This window comes from Mobula birostris, chromosome 1, assembly GCF_030028105.1.
Source record: "Mobula birostris isolate sMobBir1 chromosome 1, sMobBir1.hap1, whole genome shotgun sequence".
Taxonomy (NCBI): domain Eukaryota; kingdom Metazoa; phylum Chordata; class Chondrichthyes; order Myliobatiformes; family Myliobatidae; genus Mobula; species Mobula birostris.
Window position 1 is genome coordinate 119,825,531 of NC_092370.1, and position 22,840 is coordinate 119,848,370.

The 22,840-nt window shown below is 39.0% G+C and overlaps 1 protein-coding gene across 3 annotated transcripts in view; it reads right to left on the reverse strand.

Annotated features, from left to right (window-relative positions):
* Positions 1-1,387: 1,387 nt before the first annotated feature.
* The window catches only part of LOC140199342 (ATPase family AAA domain-containing protein 2-like), an 80,206-nt gene continuing 58,753 nt past the window's right edge, over positions 1,388-22,840 (reverse strand). For 2 of the 3 annotated variants that reach the window (XM_072261230.1, XM_072261219.1), the window contains 11 exons: positions 20,702-20,888; positions 18,993-19,178; positions 16,465-16,600; positions 14,965-15,161; positions 7,062-7,221; positions 6,271-6,393; positions 5,908-6,051; positions 4,892-5,314; positions 3,601-3,737; positions 3,027-3,155; positions 1,388-1,627 (listed from right to left, as the gene is read on the reverse strand). In XM_072261230.1, coding sequence (XP_072117331.1) covers positions 1,589-1,627; positions 3,027-3,155; positions 3,601-3,737; positions 4,892-5,314; positions 5,908-6,051; positions 6,271-6,393; positions 7,062-7,221; positions 14,965-15,161; positions 16,465-16,600; positions 18,993-19,178; positions 20,702-20,888 — 1,861 coding nt within the window. In that variant the 3' untranslated portion in view covers positions 1,388-1,588. Of the gene's footprint in view, positions 1,628-3,026; positions 3,156-3,600; positions 3,738-4,891; positions 5,334-5,907; positions 6,052-6,270; positions 6,394-7,061; positions 7,222-14,964; positions 15,162-16,464; positions 16,601-18,992; positions 19,179-20,701; positions 20,889-22,840 lie in introns of those variants that run through there. The other variant, XM_072261240.1, reaches the window with a different exon arrangement.

The window sequence follows — 22,840 nt, forward strand, 5'->3', positions numbered from 1 at the left end:
ATTTCCAAGACACCTTCATCTTTGAAGAACGACTGCACAAATTGTGGCAATATTATTTTCCTAACTTTTACTTGCAAATCCTCAACTGAAAGTTTGTGACCATTTTTAACCTGAATAAAAGCTGGTAAACAAAATTGAACAAAGATGAGAAATTCCGAGGTCAGTTCGTAGAATTATCAATAAGGGGTTCTCAGCTGGAATGTCGGGTAACGTAGTATCAAGGACAAATATACCATTTCTCTTTCAGAAACAGTATTCAAGACTGAAGTGATCAATATAGCAAGCTAGCATTGCGAGTTAGAATAGTAATCTAAGCACATGGAGCAGCATGCAAAACAGAATAAACAATTAGGCCACAGCCAGAATTTGTGAGCAGTTCTGATCATCTCACAATAGAACAGACATGATTGCAGTGGAGAGTGCAGGAAAAATTCACCAGCGTGTTGTCTGGAACGGAGGTTCAAGTTACGAAAGACTGCATTGGCTATTTGGAGCAGAGGCTGAAGAGAGACCTGATAAGTAGTTGGAGTCACTGCAAATTATGCATTGGTCCTGGACAGTGATGCCAAGTCAGTCAAATCTCCCATGCCTATAAAATAAATTAATAACACCCCTTCAAAAACAACTTAACCACACAGCCCAGTATCCTCTAGGACAGATCTCTCTCATGTTGACTGTAATCCTCTCCTAAACAAGCAGAGCATTGAAACCTTAATGCAGAATAACATTCAAAGTAAAAAATGTTCTAACATAAAGTAGAATACGATTCAACGACTTGATCTTCATTGCACTGTTTTTAATTGTTCAGGTGACATGGTGTTGTTCTGGTCCCAAACCTCCCTATATTTACAAAGCAACACACACAAGATGCTGGAAGAACTCAGCAGGTCAGGCAGCATCTATGGAAAGTTGACATTTTGGGCCGAAACCCTTTACATATATCCTTGTGGGTGATCCAATCCCTTTTTCCAATGTATACCAAATTATGTACAAGTATCTAAGGCTAGAGGAAGATTTTTCCCCATCCAGAGAATGGTTGCAATCTGGAACATGCTCCCTGAGGTGATGGTAGAGACAGGTAATCTTTGAACAGTTAATCATCTAGGCAAGGACTTAAATCATCAAAGTGTCCTTGGTTAGGGACCAAGTACTGAGAAATGGAATTAGTACAGAGTAGGTGTTCCCTGTCGTGGGTCCATAGACCACTTACTTAATGGTATTGGTCCATAGCATAAAAAAGGTTGAGAACCCCAGTATAGATAGTAGAGACTTAGTCAGCTGTCAATGGGCCTGCTTCTGAGCTGGTAATTCTGACTAATTTACAACATTGATAGGTGGGACAAGTTGTTTCATCAAAATTTTATTTTATACAAATTACAAAAGCTCATGAGAAACATGTGGCAAAAGGTGTACTTAACATACCACTTCATTTTTGCTGAACTATTTACATTAAAATACAACTTTTTGGTTAATAAATGAGAATAGCTTTAAATTGTTACAGCCATTAACATTATACATATATTTAAAAAAACAACCAGTACAAAACAGTAACTGGAAACAATTCAAAATCCATTCACATTTCACATGCTTAAGACTGACATAATTTCCTCATTTCATTTTCCATTTCCTACAGAACGAGAGAAAGTAAAAATCAATGATATTCATTTACACTTACTCTGAAATACTACTTTTATTAAAACTTAATTTTTTATAATCAATATCTTAAAGGACAAAGATTCCCCCCCGCCCCCCATTGAAGGTGATTTCCTCATTAAAAGCATAATTATAATCGAATTCTGCAATGAAATCTCCAGCTGAATTTCCTTCTGGATATAGAGAAGTTGAAAGCAATTTCTCTTTCTACCACAGACCCCATAGACATCACAAAGCACTATAGTGTATTTCAAACTTAAATCTAAATCTCACAAGAATTCACATACTGGAATCAGAAGCAGGAAATAGAGAGCCCAAAGTTTGAGTAAAAATAGAAACTGCTGGAAACACTCAACAGGTGAAGTGTCTGTGGAAACAATATTCGGATGCCAGACCCCATTATAACCACCCTTGCACACTGAATAGGGGAGGTGTTCTGCAAAGCTGAAACTCAGTCTTATTCCACAGTGTTAAATACTAAACTGGCACTGCTTCAAGATTCTGCAAAATGCAGTGGTGTTTTGAATAGCAGGAAGAATATAGAAAGACAGATCTTGCAATGTAAAGTTGCATGAGAAAGGGAGTATTGGAGATGGAAGAATGATCCAGTGACCCCAGAAGGAATGGTCTTTTCAGAACATTGATAGAATGGTGGCACCTGAGTTTCCCCATCCTATCAAACATTCCTTTTCTACCCCACCTTGCTCTCCCTGTAACTTAAAGGGATAACAGGCAGTAAAGGAACAGAGTTTAAATGTAGATAGAAGTGGGAAGCAAAGGAGAGAAAAGATCTATCCAATCAACAGATAACCAAGACGTGATTTATGTACTGACCAGAAAATCACGTGACTATGACTGATAGGTCATGAGATACCATGAATACAACCAAGGAAATGAAATCTAATTATTCCAGAAAGATAATTGTCAGTTGTAGAAGAATCCTTGAAAATTTTTGACATAAAGCTTACCACGTCTAAGTCTCTCAAAGTATAAATATCATTGATTTTTAAATGTATCAACAGTAAACATTGCCATATCATTACTTTACTAGTTTCTTGCTTAAACTTATTTAACTTGAACTTCCTTTTGTGATAATACATTAATTTTGTTTGCTTTGTGGTTGCTGCTCGACTTGCTGAATGTTTCTAGTATTCCTAGTTTTACTCAGTGATAGTGTGGTACTTTCTTTCCATCCCAAGTCTACCAAAGAACATCTTAGACATCTAACGCCAATATTACTTTCCCACAAATGTGTAATTTGTAAATAAGAGATGAATTAATCTTATTTTCAGCATAAACAATGCATCATAGTAAAGCTGTTAAATACCAATGGTCTAGATCTAAAAGTAAATGCATTGTTTCAAAATACTTACATGTATTAACGTTGTCTTATCAAACTCCTTACGATGATAATAGATGCATTGACTGAGCACAGCATACAACTTTTCAAGATGAGTTACAGTGCATCGTTCACTTTTCAGAGTAATCTGTTTCCAGAGGTCCTGTGTGTGAACCAGATTAAAAGAACATTTAACAGTCAATATTGATTGGGCAGTTAAGATCTTATTTGACTCAATTCTATAATATTTATCTTGTTAGAAATTTAACTAGGCCGCAAATCTGTTAGTTAAAATTTATGGACTAAAGAGCAATATCCTTTACATTGGAGGTTTCACTCTATGAAGATGACTCATAACACCAAGGTTTCTTGACATCCAGAATTTAAATTTATTTACTGAACATATTGATAAAAGAATAAATCTCAACACTTTTATTGCATTAAAACAATTAGTAAATTAACATTCCTTTAAGTTTCACATTTTTATAGAGGCAGTATAGAGATAAGTAAAATTTAAGGTGAATGCAGTTGACAGAATAAATGAACCACAAAAATTACTGATGGCAAGGAAAATGCTGATAGCAATGTCAGTTTATACGCGAACCTACCATTAGCCTTTTGTGATCTACAATTAAAGGAGGAGCATGTTCAGATAGGACCTTGACTGCTTTCTCAACATTAATTTGTTGCTGCTGTTCCACAGGGACTCGTTTACACCAGGTCATTTGCAGAGTAGAATAATGATCTTGGTAGAGAAAATACAAATAGCAATTTTAGTGGTGTTCATAATTCTGCAGAATTCTTTTTCATCTTTAAGATCTTCATTAACTTAACTTCTAAAAGCCTTTGCTACATCATTCATAATAATATCCACTCAACCTCACCCCAAAGTAATGAACGCTACCAAAAATGTGGGAGTTAAAGACAAAACACAAAAACTAGCTCAAACTCTTCCAGTTAGGGACATGCAAAGGGGGAGAAATCAGCAATTAAATGAGGGCAAATTATTTAGAAAAACAACACAAACATTAGCACTCAGTCTAGTTCCATGTTTTTCCTCAAATGATTCCAGATTATGTCAGACGCTATGTCAAGCATTCTTTAAAGTATGAACTAATGGAAAAATCACCAAGGACTTGCATGGTATAAGAAAAATTAACTATCTTCTGAAATGGCAGAGCAAGGCATGAAGGATGCCTGTGTTCTGTGAATAAAAAATGCTGATAGTTATTCTCAGCAAGAGCCTAACAAGCACTGAATGCTCCATATCTATTTTTAGATGGAACTGGAAGGGAATATCCAGAACATGATGTTCTTCATGATCAACACAAGTGCAATGAAACAAAATAAAAACTCAGATTATAAATCCCTGAAAGAGTAACCAAGTAATTTATGAACACAGCACTGAGCGGCTGAAAAATTGTTTTAATCATCTTGCTACCATTAAGGCCAACAAACTTTAATTAGCTAACAATATATTGGTCAGGGTGGTGATACAGTGCACCAGGTTCAATGTGAACATTGCCATTGTTTTTTTATAAACTTACAGCATGTTCTCCACACCTTCTGGACTGAGTGAGAGATTTAACATTTAAAGTATTTTTGAAATGTACATTGCTGTTTCATATTTTAAATAATCATCCATGGAATTGCATTTGAGGTTAAATTGTCAATATAAAAGTTACTAACTGCACATTATCGATTTTCCATGCCTTTAATTTTACAAAATCATGTTTGCTTCTGACACTATCATGTCAGCTATAGGCAAAACACGTTTCATTTGTATTCTCTTGCCCCAACTGCTCAAACTATTGAAGAACATAATTATTCCACACAATGCTAAGAAAAAATGTACTGCAAAAATAACTGCACAACTAGTACTTTCAAATATATACAAACCTGCAAAATGATTTGGATTTCCTCCCTTCTTTTGCCTGTGCTCATTTATCTCCAGTTGATGGTTTTTATGACAATTATCATTGCCCAGTACATTTTCTTCCATTTCTGTCTCATTGGTGGAAAGCTTTCTCTTCTTGCATGTGGTTTCACTAGCAGACACAAGTGTGTCAGGATACTCTTCAATAAACTTCTCAGTTGAATTAATGTTGCCGCATTCATTATAAAGATGTTGCTTCGAAGTTTCTAGGGAGCTCTCTCTGTTGCAGTCCATCTTATCTACTCTCAAATCATGTGGTTTATCTTTTCCTTCAATTATATCTTCACTGTCTGCATCCTCAGACGTGTTTTGTTGCAGCCTCTTGCGTTTACATGCAAACAAACCATGGTGCCATCTTCTTTTACGGTGTTTCCTCTTTGAATGACCTGCACAAATAATCTGTTACTGCGCAGAAGAGTAATAAGCAGTGCAACCTGTTTAATAGACATTTTTTCATATACAGTTCATTGTCTTTGATGATCTGTCATTTTGATTTGACTCTTAACAGTTTAAAGCAAACTTCACTCACATTGCTTCTTTAACAACATTTAAAAACAATGCATAAAAGCTACTATGGGCCAGACAGGAAAATATTAGGGAAGGGAACTTAAAATTTAGTTAACCAGGAATATATTGAGGAAGTATATAGATGTTTAGGATGGGAATTTAAGGCCAGAACCAAATACCACGAGTGAGAAGATGAAACTCAGATGAGCCCGAGGACAGAAGTGGAGGAATGCAAATTATCCAAGGGGCTTGCAATGGGAAGAAATTACCCAAACAGATTGAGACCTTGAAGGAATGAGAAACCAAGGCTGCGAAATTAAAATTGAGGGGATAATAAGTTTACGTATTTGCTTGGTTAAATGTATTTAAATTCATACAATTTTGATGTGGAAATGAAAATATTTATATTGTAAAAGCATCTACAAAATGCAGATTGATTTGGGAAATTTCTAAAAACTCTAGCAGGACTCACCTGAAGTTGAAGGTGTGCTTGCAGATATTGGTGATGATAAGGCAATTCTTTGAGAGGAAAGCTCTGGACCTGACTTTTTATCTGTCGTTGAATTCCTTGGTAGCACATGATAAAATGTTGGTGCAAATTTGGAAGAGTAACAGCCTAGAATAATAATGTTAAGAACTGAAGAACATAATATTTAAAATTCACCTTTTCCCTCTTTAAATCAGGGTTTAACATCTCATGGCATTCAATTAATATTGGTAAATATCTGGGACTATTTTAAATATTACCGTTTCTGATACAGATTATTAGGGGGATATTCCGCAGGAGACGACTGTTAGATTTTCATTTTATACTAGGTAAAGTAAATAATTATACCTCTGTTTTTCCGAGATTCTTGAATTTCATCACAAAGTTTTTCAAATTCTTCATCGAGTTCAGATTTGATGATGGCATAGGCAGTGTCTTTCAAAGCACAGGCTCTGTGTCTGATCATACGATCTTAAGAAACAATATTATGTTATTCACTCTTCAGAAGCATTAATAAGCTACATTTGAAGTTAAACCTACAAAGGGAAAATCAATAGTCTAATAAAAGCTTCACTGTTAAATTGATCTTTAGACTAATTTGAACAATTTTATCTGCAATGCTTTTCAAAGCTCCACTCTACATATAACATTGAAGCCCTACAACTACTAGAAAATAGCCAGAAATCAAACTCGTATGTTAGTTGTAGCAATCATCCCTCTGATTAAAAACCCATATTCTAGATGGGGTTAGTTTTTCTCCCCATGGTACATTATAGAAGAAAAAAAATATAATTGAGTGCCAAAATTCATCCTTCACAACGGCCTTTTCACGAATCAAGATTATAATTTGGAACACTTTTAGTGGTCAATAGGGGTGCCCTCAGAGCGTGGCAATGCTGTTACAATGCCGTCTACAAGGAGTTTGTATGTTTTCCCCACCCCCATAACAGCGGGATTTCTTCTGGGTGCTCCAATGCCCTCCGACGCTCCAAAGCTGTACAATTTAGTAGGTTAATTGATCATTGTAAATTCACCTGTGATTAGGATATGGTTAAATCATGTGGGTCATTGGGCTGAAAGGACCTGTTCTACATCTCTTTTAAAAAAAAGTAATATAGATTTCCTCTTTTGTTCCTCACCAGCAGGATCTCTGTCCGGATTATACTCCAATGCATTACTGCAGATCAACTCTACGTCATGCAGATACTCTTTTGCAGTCATGTATTTGTGCAGATCAATGTTTGACATTACTGTCGAGAGATCCATTGGTTGTTTGATAACTGTGCAGTAATCTGGAACCTAATAGAAAAGCAGCTTATTTTGTTAGTTGTAAAATATTGAAAAAAAATACGTGCAGGCAAAATTTAAGTTCATCATATTAAAAAGCTGAACAGGAAAATACCACCCTTAGTGCACTATCATAATTCATCTTCATTCCTTTATCATCCAGGAACCCGTTCATCACAGTAATTTCAAAAATTGTAAAAATGTTAAAAATAAAAAATAATTTGTCAAACTAGTATGTATAAACTCCCACCAGCAATTATTAGCACTTGTTGCCATAGTGACATCAGGAAACTTAAGGTGAAAGTGGGCTGGAACAAACTGATTTTCAATTTGGTTACCTTTAAATAGGTAGTCTCTCAATATGCCACTAAAACACTTAACTCCAACAATACTTGAATTTCACATTATAAATTAGTTGCTTATCTGATCAGCCATCCCACGCAATCAGTTTGCTTATGCCATTAGATGGCAGTCACCACTTTCCAAGTTATTTACACTGGAATGTTTAGTCTTTACAAAGACCCTTTGTTATAGATATGTGAAAGGTACAAACGTAGAAGCATTTTCCAATGAATGCTTGCATTGACTTTACAACTACCTTGCCTTCTACCAACTTCAGAGAACATAGAATAGTACAGCACAGTACAGGCGCTTCGGCCCACAATGTTGTGCCGACCCTTAAACCCTGCCTCCCATATAACACCCCACCTTAAATTCCTCCATATACCTGTCTAGCAGTCTCTTAAATTTCACTAGTGTATCTGCCTCCACCACTGACTCAGGCAGTGCATTCCACACACCAACCACTCTCTGAGTAAAAAACCTTCCTCTAATATTCCCCTTGATCTTCCCACCACTTACCTTAAAGCCATGTCCTCTTGTATTGAGAAGTGGTGCCCTGGGGAAGAGGCACTGGCTATCCACTATCTATTCCTCTTAATACTCTCTCCAAAGAGTAAAGCCCGAGCTCCCTTAATCTCTGATCATAATGCATACTCTAAACCAGGCAGCATCCTGGTAAATCTCCTCTGTATCCTTTCCAATGCTTCCACATCCTTCCTATAGTGAGGTGACCAGAACTGGACACAGTACTCCAAGTGTGGCCTAACCAGAGTTTTATAGAGCTGCATCATTACCTCGCGACTCAAACTCTATTCCTCAACTTATGAAGGCTAACACCCCATAAGCTTTCTTAACTACTCTATCCACCTGTGAGGCAACTTTCAGGGATCTGTGGGCATGTACCCCCAGATCCCTCTGCTCCTCCACACTACCAAGTAAAGAGGTTTTCCTTTACCCTACTCGCCAAGGCCTTCTCATGCCCCCTTCTGGCTCTCCTCAGCCCCTTCTTAAGCTCCTTTCTTGCTACCCTATATTCCTCAATAGACCCATCTGATCCTTGCTTCCTAAACCTCACGTATGCTGCCTTCTTCCACCTGACTAGATTTTCCACCTCACTTGTCACCCATGGTTCCTTCACCCTACTATTCTTTATCTTCCTCACCGGGACAAATTTATCCCTTACATCCTGCAAGATCCCTAAACATCGACCACATGTCCATAGCACATTTCCCTGCAAAAACATCATCCCAATTCACACCCACAAGTTCTAGCCTTATAGCCTCATAATTTGCCCTTCCCCAATTAAAAATTTTCCTGTTCTCTCTGATTCTACCCTTTTCCATTATAATGTTATAGGCCAGGGAGCAGTGGTCACTGTCCCCCAGATGCTCACCTACTGAGAGATCCGTGACCTGACCCAGTTCGTTACCTAATACTAGATCTAGTATGGCATTCCTCCTAGTCGGCCTGTCAACATACTGTGACAGGAATCCGTCCTGGACACACTTAACAAACTCTGCCCGTCTAAACCCTTGGAACTAATCAGGTGCCAATCAATATTAGGGAAGTTAAAGACACCCATGATAACAACCCTGTTATTTTTGCACCTTTCCAAAATCTGCCTCCCAATCTATTCCTCGGTATCTCTGCTGTTCCCAGGGGGCCTATAGAATACTCCCAATAGAGTAACTGCTCCCTTCCTGTACCTGACTTCTACCCATACTGACTCAAAAGAGGATCCTGCTACATTACCCACCCTTCTTGTAGTTGTAATATTATCCCTGACCAGTAATGCCACCCCCCTCCTCCCCTTTTTCCCCCCTCTCTACCCCTTTTAAAGCAGCTGATTCTTGGCACCTGCACCCCACAAGGGATCTGTTATACTCATGTTAGGGGTGAAAAGTGTACTACTTTAATTTCTCACCTTAAAGTAAAGCATTCCATTTGTCTTTACTATGAAGCAATTTATTTAAGTTCTATGGTCTCGATTCACAAGCTGAAAGCTGTGAGATTCCAGCTTCAGCTCTCTCACTTCCACTTACCACTGTCCTGTTTCTGACATTATCCAATCCAGCCGAGCTGGATACACCTATCACCTACCAGTTCATGCTCCACCCCTTCTGTCCATCATTTATACCGGCTACCTTCCTCTTTTTCTTTGGGTTCTGATAAAATACTCAACCTGAAATTTCATTTCACTCCATAGATACTGCCTGGCCTGCTGAGTTCCTCTAGTACTTTGTGTTGCCCATGGAGTTTTTAATTCTCTCTCTACATTCACTAACATCCAAGCTCCTCCAGGAGCCTCTTCCCATGGTCTAAACTTCTTTCCTTCACCGTTTTAAAATCAGCTCATTTATCTTCTAATCATGTTCAGCTTCCAGGCCTACTTTGTCAACATTTTGCTGATTTCCACTTTTTGAATTCTTTGATACCAGTTGTGGCCCCCAGTTCAGTTTTACCTTTGGTTTCTATTGTCATACCTTATAACCATATAACAATTACTGCACGGAAACAGGCCATCTCGGCCCTTCTAGTCCATGCCGAACTCTTACTCTATCCTAGTGTAAGGGGGTTTCGTCTTTTATGTTACTGCGTAGGCTAATTAAAATGGCTTCTTTTTTATGTTATACTTGGGAATGCTTCTTTGTTATGTTAAACGCTGAGAAAGTTCTTGCGCTACCAGCTTGTTTTGGGTTAGAGTGTGATAAGAATATGTTACGAACCAGTTGGGATAGTTATGTTTTTGGTGTATTTGAAGATATTGTATGCGCGGTGTTTTGGGGGAGAAGGCGGGAGAGAGAGATAGAGGATGGACCAGGTGCTGTGACGTCGGCTAACGGGGTCGGACCCCAAGGAGGGTGTTTGGCGAGGAGAGGAGACGGACTCGTGTGGAGCGTCTGGTCGACCACCGTTGTTGGTCCCAGGCGGCCAGTTGAGGTGGTCCGAGGGGTCACAGGGTGAAGAAGAAGGGTCCTGATCTCCAACTGTTTTGTGCATGAAGAGATTGAACTTTGATAAGTGGGGCACCTTTTATATTTTATTCTCTGTTAATTATATAGTTCCAGTAATATCTATAAACTGTAAATCATTTAATCGTATCTGGTGTATTGTCTGTTATTTGGGCAGAGTGGGGTACATCACACAGCATCCACACAAACTAATTACCCAGTTTGGCAGGGCCGAGGGCTATTTCCCTAGACGACAGCGAGCCAAGCGACCCTGAGGCTGGCCAGGGGGGCTACACTAGTGCCACCGACCTGTACTCAGCCCATAACCTTCCATTCCTTTCCTGTTCATATATCTATCCAATTTAATTTTAAACGACAACATAGAACCTGCCTCAACCACTTCTGCTGGAAGCTCATTCCACACAGCTACCACTCTCTGAGTAGAGAAGTTCCCCCTCATGTTACCCCTAAACTTTTGTCCTCTAATTCTCAACCCATGTCCTCTTGTTTGAATCTTCCCCATTCTCAATGGAAAAAGTCTAACCACGTCAACTCTATCAATCCCCCTCAATTTTAAACACCTCTATCAAGTCCCCCTTCAACCTTCTACACTCCAAAGAATAAAGACCTAACTTGTTCAACCTTTCTCTGTAACTTAGATGAAACCCAGGCAACATTTTAGTAAACCTCCTCTATACTCTCTCAATTTTATCAACATCTTTCCTCTAATTCGGTGACCAGAACTGTACACAACACTCCAGATTTGGCCCAACCAATGCCTTATATAAATTCAACATTACATCCCAACTCCGAGACTCAATGCTCTGATTAATAAAGGCCAGCAAACCAAAAGCTTTCTTCACTACCCTATCCACATGAGATTCCATCTTCAGGGAACTATGCATCATTCTTCCTAGATCGCTCTGTTCTAAAGCATTCTTTAATGCCCTACCATTTACCATGTATGTCCTATTTTGATTAGTTCTACCAAAATGTAGCACCTCACATTTTTCAGCATTAAACTCCATCGGCCATCCTTCAGCCCACTCTTCCAACTGTCCTAAATCTCTCTGCAAGTTCTGAAAACCTACCTCATCATCCACACCACCTACCTTAGTATCATCTGCATACTTACTAATCCAATTTACCACCCCATCATCCAGATCATTAATATATATTACAAACAACATTGGACCCAGTACAGATCCCTGAGGCACACCGCTACACACCGTCCTCCAATCTGACACACAGTTATCCACCACTACTCTATGGCGTCTCCCATCTGGCCACTGCTGAATCCATTTTACTACTTCCATATTAATGTCTAACGATTTAACCTTCTGTGTGGAACCTTGTCAAAGGCCTTACTGAAGTCCGTATAGACAACATCCACCGTTTTACCCTCGTCATCTTTCTTAGTAACCTCTTCAAAAAAATTCAATAAGATTTGTCAAACATGATCTTCCATGCACAAAGCCATGTTGACTGTTCCTAATCAGACCCTGTCCATCCAGATAATTATATATACCATCTCTAAGAATACTTTCCATCAATTTACCCACCACTGACGTCAAACTCACAGGCCAATAATTGCCAGGTTTACTCTTAGAACCCTTTTTAAACAATGGAACCACATGAGCAATACACCAATCCTCCGGCGCCATCCCCATTTCTAATGACATTTGAAATATTTCTGTCAGAGCCCCTGCTATTTCTACACTAACCTCCCTCAAAGTCCTAGGGAATATCTTGTCCGGACCTGGAGACTTATCCACTTTTATATTCCTTAAAAGTGCCAGTACTTCCTCTTCTTTAATTGTCATACTTTCCATAACTACCCTACTTTTTTCCTTTACCTTACACAATTCAATATCCTTCTCCTTAGTGAATACCGAAGAAATTGTTCAAAATCTCCCCCACCTCTTTTGGCTCCGCACATAGCCGTCCATTCTGATTCTCCAAGGGACCAATTTTATCCCTCATTATCCTTTTGCCACTAACATAACTGTAGAAACCCTTTGGATTTATTTTCACCTTACTTGCCAAAGCAGCCTCGTATCTTCTTTTAGCTTTTCTAATTTCTTTAAGATTCTTTTTACATTCTTTGTATTCCTCGAGTACCTCATTAACTCCAAGCTGCCTATATTTATTGAAGATCCCTCTCTTTTTCTGAACCAAGTTTCTAATATCTCTTGAAAACCATGGCTTTCTCAAACCTTTACTTTCAACCTAACAGGAACATAACGATTCTGAACCCTCAAAATTTCACCTTTAAATGACCTCCATTTCTCTGTTACATCCTTCCCATAAAACAAATTGTCCCAATCCACTCCTTCTAAATCCTTTCGCATCTCCTCAAAGTTAGCCTTTCTCCAATCAAAAATCTCAATCCTAGGTCTAGGCCTATCCTTGTCCATAATTACACTGAAACTAATCGTATTGTGATCACTGGACCCGAAGTGCTCCCCAACAAATACCTCTGTCACCTGCCCTGTCTCATTCCCTAACAGGAGATCCAACACTGCCCCTTCTCTAGTTGGTACCTCTATGTATTGCTTCAAAAAAAACTATCCTGCACACATTTTACAAACTCCAAACCATCCAGCCCTTTTTACAGAATGGGCTTCCCAGTCTAAGTGTGGAAAATTAAAATCTCCCACAATCACAACCTTGTGCTTATTACAAATATCTGCCATCTCCTTACAAATTTGCTCCTCCAGTTCTCGGTCCCCATTAGGTGGTCTATAATTCACTCCTATAAGTGTCACAACACCTTTCCTATTCCTCAATTCCACCCAAGTAGCCTCCCTAGACGAGTCCACTAATCTATCCTGCCAGAGCACTGCTGTTTATATAATGTCTGACAAGCAATGCAAAACCTCCTCCTCTTGCCCCTCCTATTCTATCACACCTGAAGCAACGAAATCCTGGAATATTTAGTTGCCAATCACACCCCTCTGCAACCACGTTTCACTAACAGCTACATCATATTTCCAGGTATCAATCTATGCTCTGAGCTCATCCACCTTTCTTACAATGCTCCTAGCATTAAAATAGATGCATTTAAGAAACCCTCCAGCTCCCACTCTGTTTATCTGTAATTGAGCAAACAACTTTGTTACCTTCCTCTTTTTCCCCTACATCAACCTCCCCTCTCCTAGTCTCCTTAATTTGATTCCCTCCCCCCAACCATTCTAGTTTAAAGTCACCTCAGTAGCCCTCACAAATCTCCCCGCCAGGATATTGGTCCCCCTATGATTCAAGTGCAACCCGTCCCCTTTGTACAGGTCATGCCTGCGCCAATAGTGGTCTTAATGATCCACAAACCCGAATCCTGCCCCTTGCTCCAATCTCTCAGCCACGCATTTACCCTACATCTCATTGCATTCCTACTCTCACTGTCGCGTAGCACAGGCAGTAATCCCAAGATTACTACCTTTGCGGTCCTTTTTCTCAACTCCCTTCCTAACTCCCTATATTCTTCTTTCAGGACCTCTCCCCCTTTTCTAACCTATGTCATTGGTACCTATATGTACCACGTCCTCTGGCTCCTCTCCCTCCCACTTCAAGATCTCTTGGACGCGATCAGAAACATCATGGACCCTGGCACCAGGGAGGCAAACTACCATCCGGGTCTCCGGACTTCATCCACAGAATCATCTATCTGACCCCCTAACTATTGAGTCTACTATTACTATTGCCCTCCTCTTCCATTCCCTACCCTTCTTAGCTACAAGGCTGGACTCTGTGCTGGAGGCACGACCAGTGTTGCTTCCTCCAGGTATGCTGTCACCCCCCGCAACAGTACTCAAACAGGAGTGCTTATTGTCACGGGGCACAGCCACAGCCACAGGGGTACTCTCTATTACTTTATTCTTCCTATTCCCCCTCTTAACCTTGACCCACTTGTCTGCCTCCCGTGGCTCAGGTGTGATCACCTGCCTGTAACTTCTCCCTGTCAACTCTTCACTCTCCCTGATAAGACAAAGGTCATCGAGCTGCAGCTCCAGTTTCCTAACGCGCTGTCTTAGGAGCTGCATCTTGACGCACCTGGCGCAGATGTGGACGTCCGGGAGACTTGGAGACACTACTACCTCCCACATCCGGCACTGAGAACAACAAGCTGCCCTCACTCATACTTCCCCCTCTCTTCAAATAACAGTGAAAAAAAAAATGAATAACCAAACCCTCTTCGCCTCGCCCGGTTGCGCGTAAGCCCGTTTAGCCAAAGCCCTTAAGCCCTCACTCTGCAGCCCGCAAACTCCGTTGCCTGCCATACCTTCTTCGAGATACAAAAGGCTCTAGATGAATATTAAAGTTTTAACAGGAATTAGAGCAAAAAATAACTTCATCGATTTCTGTATTTCCTCAACATTTCATTAGGATATCATATGGCATTTTGCTCCAGTGTAAAATCTAAAACACTCAGGGGGCAACATATGTCACTGAGTTTAATATATACCTCCTCTACATCAACAGGCTTGGTGAATGCTCTAAAGCGTTTATCATTTGCCAGTCTGTGTGTCACATCTCGAAGGAAGAGCCTGAGCTCCCGTAAAGTGACTTCCTCCTCCTCTTCCAGCCGTATAACTTCCTCCTCTGAGAGACGCTGTGGTTCTGGTGGTGGTGCAACCGGAAGGATTTCCAAAGCCTGAAGAACTAGGGTGATTTTAAACTTGATTAACATTCACATCACTGCTGGAGGACAACAGAGCAATCATAAACAGTTTAACAATGAAGCTGGAAGATGGGATAGTAATTTAAGAGTGCAGGAATCAACTAGACTTTTTTTTAAAAAAAGTGGTAATGGAAAATAAATTATTTTTTTTTAGACAAATTGCTTTGTCTTTATATGGGGGTATCCAAGATCATATTAAAACGTACAAGATTCTGAAAAGGAATGATGGGCCCTATGCCATTATATTATCTAGTTGGGAGATGAGGCAGAATCGTGATCTGGGAGAGTTACAATCATAAGCCAAGCATTCAGGACTGAGATAAGGAACCTCTTTACACAGGAAGGTTGCAGTTACTAAGTTCTCGACCTCAGAGGGTACAGATATTCAGATCATGAGAATATTCAAAACTGATCAATAAACGAGTGAACATTAAGGGAATATGGCAATCAGTCAGGTGGGGAAGTGTAACAGACACAGGATCAACTATGACTTTGCTTCTTTGGTAGTACATGCTTGAGGCCATAGGCAGTACTCTTTCTGCTGTTAAAGTAAAATTCTAGAGCTTGCGAATATGAAACGAAAATGCTGGAATTACACAGCTATCTATAGAAAGTTAGAGTTAACATTTCTAAAACTAAGCGTTAATCTAAAATGTTGTTTTCTCACAGATGACGTTTTCAACATTTTCCGTTTCCAATTTATGCTGTGAATACAAGTAGTGGATAATTATTATGGTGAACTGTACCTTGGGGTATTTTGCATTCTAGGACAATATCCTTTGCCAAATGAGAACAAGGAGGAATTTGTGGTCCAACAACAGTTAGCTGAAATGCTGCATGCCATATAATCTACAAAACTACAACTCTTAACTTACGGGGCTGAGGACAGGTCACATTTGGGAATGAACAAGAGCAAATCAATTGAAGGACTGTAGGCATTGTAGGTATAAGGGAGTTTATTCTAGAACGTAAAAGGGGAAATTGGAAGGGCAATGTGGGTGCTATGATAAAGAATGTAATGAAAAATAACCGTGTCAGGCAGGGGTGATGTGAAAAGGGATATTGGAGAAGATAGCCTGGATGTCCACAGAAGTTTTATATTAGCAGGACTGTCAACCTACCAAAGTGAATCAAGTTTGAAATGATCATGGGTGGCAAGTAACTGATTCTGGAAACTGGAGGAAGTGACTGAAGATACATGGAAGATTATTATCCACTTAAAATTCAACTAAATCAATGGCTTAAAATCCCAATGTGGCAATTTCAAGATTACTTGTAACTTACTGGCTCTCCTCTTGGGTGATGGGGGCTTTGCAGCCTGCTTCAGTATCAGATCTTCAAAAAACTTCTTTCTTTCCTCATAGTTTGGAAGTGGAACATTAAAAACTTCCCCAGAATGGTGAGCAAACAATTCTTTTACCTGAAAAGATAAAAAGGAATTATAATTAAAAAGTAAAAATCTTTGATCATGTTTTAAATGGATAAAACAGGAAGCTGAGGAAATAACAGGGCATTTATTTTATTTTGAGATAGTGCAGAACAGGCCCTTCCAGCCTAACAAGCCATACTACCCAGCAAATGCAAGGAGAGTTAATTGGGGTAACTGTTTGTACATGCCAAAAGAAAATGGAAGCTGAAGACAAAATGTTGTCAGCTTGGAATGTGGTGACAGCCTGGAGATTCTGGAGGTGTGCACAACTGTACGTCCCTGAGATTTGATAATGAGAAGGTCTTCTTCCTGACAGACCTTTCCTAAATCATGTGCCTGTGCTGAAGGTTGTAAGAGACGGGATGGGGGGGGGGGGGCGGTGTGGTTGGAGGGGTAGGTGTTAGTTAGTACCACTAAGGGATGGAAAGTACTGGTTGATAATTATATTATAGTTTTGAAGTCTCTTATATGGTATAGGATCACTTTCTTTGTGCAAAGGAGAACCGTCTTAGGACCCAACCAGTGCTAGTGCTAGAATTTGGGAGAAGATAGGGACAAGCATGTCAAATCAAGTCAGATGTGCAAGAAAGGTTGTCTGAACTGTAGGTCTCCTTCAGCATTGTATAGATCTGCTTATTAAGTGTTATTTTCTGTACTACGTCAGTAATCATTTCTCTTTCTGTATTGCTTTGGTGCTGGTTCTAATAGTGTTTTCTTGTGGCCTTCGAACACACGTGCAGTGCCTCCCCCTTTGTTTGCAAATGCATATATAAATTCCCCAAGCTGAACCAGAAAAGAAAAGAACAAATTAAAAAATAATTCTCAATACAGCAACCTACCTATTTAACACTAGCCTAATAACAGGACGATTTAGAGACAGGTGTGTAAAAAGGGCCTGAAGGATTATTGGAGACCTGAGTTACCCCAATCACAAGCTGTTCCATCTGCTACCATACGGGAAACAGTACCATAACATAAAAGCCAGGACCAACAGGCTCCAGGACAGCTTCTTCCAGCAGGCCAGACTGATAAATTCACTGATACAATTGTATTTTTATGTTATATTGACTGTCCTGTTGAACATACTATTTACAAATTACTATAAATTGAACATTTAGGTAGAGATGCAACATAAAGATTTTTACTCCTCACGTATGTGAAGGGTGTAAGTAATAAAGTCAATTCAATTCACCAATACGTCTTTAGACTGTGGGAGGAAACCCACACAGTCACAGGGAGAATATGCAAGCTGATCTTAGAGTAATTATTTATTAACAGCCCCTACATATACATTTGTAACAATTTAATCACACCCTTTTCACCTTGCCTTTCTTGTCTTTACAAATTGTGCTGAGTAATCCTACTCCAAACTGCTGGGACACTCAAGGCAAAATAGAAAGCAATCATCATGAAAGTATTCTACAAGTGCATCTGTTCAAAGGTTAAGGATAGATGGAAACTCCTTGAGTTTCTTTTCTCAAGGAGAAACTGGATACTAGAGATGAAAGTTGAAGCCCCATTCCCAAAAAAAAAAAAAAATCCACAGTGGATTCCGGTTAATTGGGGCAGCCGCTTATTTGGGACAATGCTGAAAGAACAAAAACAAATCTAGAAAATAGCCAGGATTTTCTTCCTTTACTGGGGACACTATGGTCGCTTAATTAGGGCAGGAGATTGTTACCGAACAGTTTCTAACTAGTACCAGATGTGTACACTTGTATGGCAGTTAAATACTGCACCATGCTTAGAGTGAAAAGTTTTTAGATAGGGTCAGCTGCATGTGTTTGTGTTCAAAAAGCAATGATTTTTGTCACTGACAGCTGGTGAGAAATAAGCAGAAAGACGATTCAGAACTGTTTTGCTCAGAGGCTTCAACCATTCAGACTTGCAGATGCCAGAAACAAGCAGAAGTGAAAATAAAAACAACTGCTACTTCAGGTCAGGAACTATGAAGAATTAAGGTATGTTATAATGAAAATGAAGGATGCAACTGTCAACAGTATTGCACAAAGTCAGTCCTTTATGTACACTAGGTGTCTGTAATTATTTTGTGCATTTACAGTCAAAAGAACACGGCAGTATACATTGAATTCCTCCACTGATAACTATTAGGAACTTACACAGTTTTATAGTACTGTTGTAGTGTTGATAATGTTCTAATTTGTTCTGAATTTTATTTAATTACATAACTTGTTACTCACCTCAACAGTAATTTGTCTTTTTTTTATATATATACCTTTCTAAATTATTTCCATTAAAGTTCAGCTAATTAAGCCAAAATGTAGTGGTTCTGATGTGCCCCAATTGATGGGAATCCACTGTACATCAAACTAGTAATTAAACAATGAAAAGTGAATAGGATTTACATTAAATGAAAATTTACCTCTTCCGCCAGCTCATTATGTGGAACATCACATGTTGCCAGTAGCAGGATTGGGGTAAATGAGGGTATATCTTGAAGTAATGAAATGAATGTAGCTTTTAAGGTGTCTCCAACCGATTCCCACCATTGATCAATGTGAGGGATATATAATATACTTGGGGCTGTCTTTCGAGCTTCTCGGAACAACTACATGGATCAAGATAATTGTGTAAAATTAAAGTGCTATCCTCGATCCAAAATTATATTAGTAGCAAGTCAAACTGACATCTGCTCACAACCTATCAGAATCTGACATCCCAACTGTACCTCCAATCGAATGCAAGGATTTTATCAACAGTTCCATATTTGGATTATTAAGGTATAAACACATTACTGGAGTTTTACTTTATAAAGTGAATATCCAGGACAAGATTTATTGAATCTGATCTGATATTATTCCTACTGAGGTTTGCAGTTCACAACAGCTTTGCTGAATGGAGGGGAAACTAACTTGCTCTTTTTTATTCATATTTCTAGAACATTAAAAAGCAGGACGAGACCATCCTTAATCAACTATTTAAAAAGTTCTTGATAAGCATTCAAGCAAAATAAACCAGTCAGCAGCAATTTTCAGAATAAACCAGTCAGCAGCAAAATTTTTGTTTTTGAGAAACAGACATTGAAAGATTTAAATTTAAAGCTCTGGTAGATCCCTTAAGGGGGGGGGGGAGGAGTGTCAGCAGTGGAGAACATCACGATATTAAATATGATTAGCTGCTCTGGAATGCAAATATGAAACGTGTCTACAACCAGACATCAGCTAAGCCTGCAATTTGTCCTGGTGTTTTGAGGGCATATAATATGAGATTCCACAGCTAGAGTAGAAGAGGCCAGCCAAAACTACCATTTTCTGTTAGGAAAAAAGGCTAATTGAACATGTAGTTTCTCTGCACAAAAATTACAATGAATATTTGGAGATGAGGTACATTCAATGTGACATTTATGTGATGTGGAGATTTGTTCTTATGTGGGGATTGGAAAGCACTCATCTTTTATTTTTTTAATATTACACTGCAGGGAAGGTAAGTGAAGCAGATGCCTCAAATGCAATTCATGTCTGGACACAAGTTGGGTTTCAAAAGCACAATTTCATACAAATTCTTCAACTCCTTTCATTTCCTTCCCTCAGCCCTCCCAAATTGAAGTAAACCAAAACAAATTACAATTTAAATGTTTAGACAAGACAAACAAAAGGATGGAGACATGCACTTTAGAATATTTAACTTCACTTATTTCTATGATATTTAAATGATCTTAATATAATTGATTTGCTTTCAGGATCATTCAGCATCTAACTGGCAAAAATATTGTTTATTTTCATAGCAAGCTAGATCATTGCAACAAACTGTCTGGCAGAGTAAAGCTAGTGGATAGGAATGCTGGAAGTTGTGTAAAGATTTTCAAATATGAAAGATCAAAAATAGTTGTCCCTAAAAAAGCCACGATGGGAAAACATCCGATGGCAGATCAATTGACAAAAAAAAATCAAGTTGATTGCCTGCAAGAGTGACATTATAAACTTATTTCAAATAATACTAATTTTAATTTGTAAGTTTAATTTATTATCACTTCATTGGAAGCATACAATCAAACTAAGATGTGTAACTTGATCAATACAAGGCATTTCTACCAAAATACATTTCCAGATCATAAACTACACATAATCTTACCATTGCACAGGTTTCTTCAGGTGATGTGGTACTAATGCCATACAACACTGGAAGATCTAGTGTATGCACAGCATATTTTTCCAATCTGTGAATCAGGGCAGGAGCAAGATGAGAACTCTGACCTGAACCTTGTAGCCCAGCCAGCAGCAGTCGTGGTCTGTATGAGGTTGGTTGATGATAAGCACACCTAATGAAAGGCCAAGTATTCATAATTTTTCCCCCAAAAAGCAGCAGTAAACATATGCTTAAGGTACTCATAGCAATACTTCAGCAAGACAAACACTTTTCTTTTAAATTTAAAACAAAAGCCTGCTTTTTTTTTTTTAAAAAATGTTAGGAAGAAATTTAAGCATAATGCAAAACACAGAAGTAATAGCAATACTGATGCAGGATCTTATGTTAACATTTCCTCAGTGCACTGCTAACTAATGAGGAGCAAGTCCAAAAAGCCACAGTACTCCAGTCTTAAGTAATTTAACATTTAAATGAACTTATGTTTGTCACATTAGTTGTGTACTGTGCTGCTGCAAAAGCCTTATTTTCATGGCATCTATATACTATCTATATTGTTGTCGATGCCTACGACAACAATAATCGAGTGTCTTGGATCACAAAGACATAATTTGACATTTTACTGAGGCATTTTAGGTATGTAATGTTAACAGTATAATTATCTGGTAAAGTGGGATAACAAAAGGAGGATATTGTCAGATACTTTCTCCATTTTTTTTTTAAAAAGCTATCCATAAAAAAGTCTACAGTTACATCCTCCTGATGCAGCATCTTCATTGAATGGTACAATTGTAGTATGACAGAAGCACTTTGCTTGCTAAAAAAAAAAAATGAACTACATAATACATTCAAGTTATTGAGATATTATAAAGGGCTTCATAAAAAATGAGTTACTTTTAGTTGAAGGGTGATGGGATAGAAGTACACATAATTATGAAAGACAAAGATAAGGTGGATAGTCAAAGGCTTTTAACCAATGATAGGGGTATCAAAAATAAGGGGGCACAAGTTTAAAATGAGAGGAAAGAGATTTCAAGAGGATCTGAGGAGAAAATACATACACATACATACACAGTGGCAGAGTATCCAGAACACTGCCAGCAGTGATGTAATCAGATACAATTGCTACATTTAAGGCACACTTAGATAGATACTTAAATATGCAAGACATAAATGTTCCCAATGGAAGCAAATAGAATTAGTTTAGATCAGCACAAAAGTATGTTGAAAGGTTCGTTTTAGTCAACTTTAGAAAGGTAGGCATTTGCTTTATAGGAAACTTGTACACAAAATAGTACAACAAATGCTAAGTAGGTAATTACAGAATAAATCCATTCCTATTGATCTTGGGATAAATGCTGGACAGAACACCAAAAGAACTACACCTGCACCACCCCATCCCCACCCGAACCAGCACTCTTTCTCTGCTACCTGTCCCACACCCCTCCTGCAGTGCTCCACCCTTGCCATTCCCAACGTCCTTTTCTCCTAACAGATTTACAAACTCATTCTCCCTTACACGTCAACAAATACAGTATCTTGCAAAGGCCTTAGACACCAAAGCTACATGTGCCCAAGACCTTTGTGTAATACTGTACCCAAGCAAAAATGTTTAACACTGCTTCTGTAAGAGAATTTCTAAAATACTGTACTGAGCTCTGAAATGATAAAAATAGACATGAAAATTTATAAAGTTGACTTTCACTAATCTGACTACCTATAATCCGATTCCTTCAATAATCCAGCACTGAGTTTTCCGCGCAACTGTAATTTCAAATTTCCTGGGCCACTGTACCAATCTGCTGCGCATTGTTTTGGTTGCGCTGGATCTGTTCATGTGTTGGCACGCTCTTATAAGCACAGACAGGCGATTCCTGCTTGTTTTCCTGCATTTACTAATATCATTTGCGTGAGGCATGGCCACCCGGCACCTGCCCATCTCACCCGCCAGCGGCAGGGGAGCTGACGCGCGCTGGTCCGATCCGCCATCTCACACGCCTGCCGGCAGTCGCACACTGCTCTCTGGTGTCGCCCAGCCGGCGCTCCGTTCTCTTCTGCCTATGACCTCAGATCAGACGTGGCTGAATTTAAGCATATTACTAAGCAGAGGAAAAGAAACTAATGAGG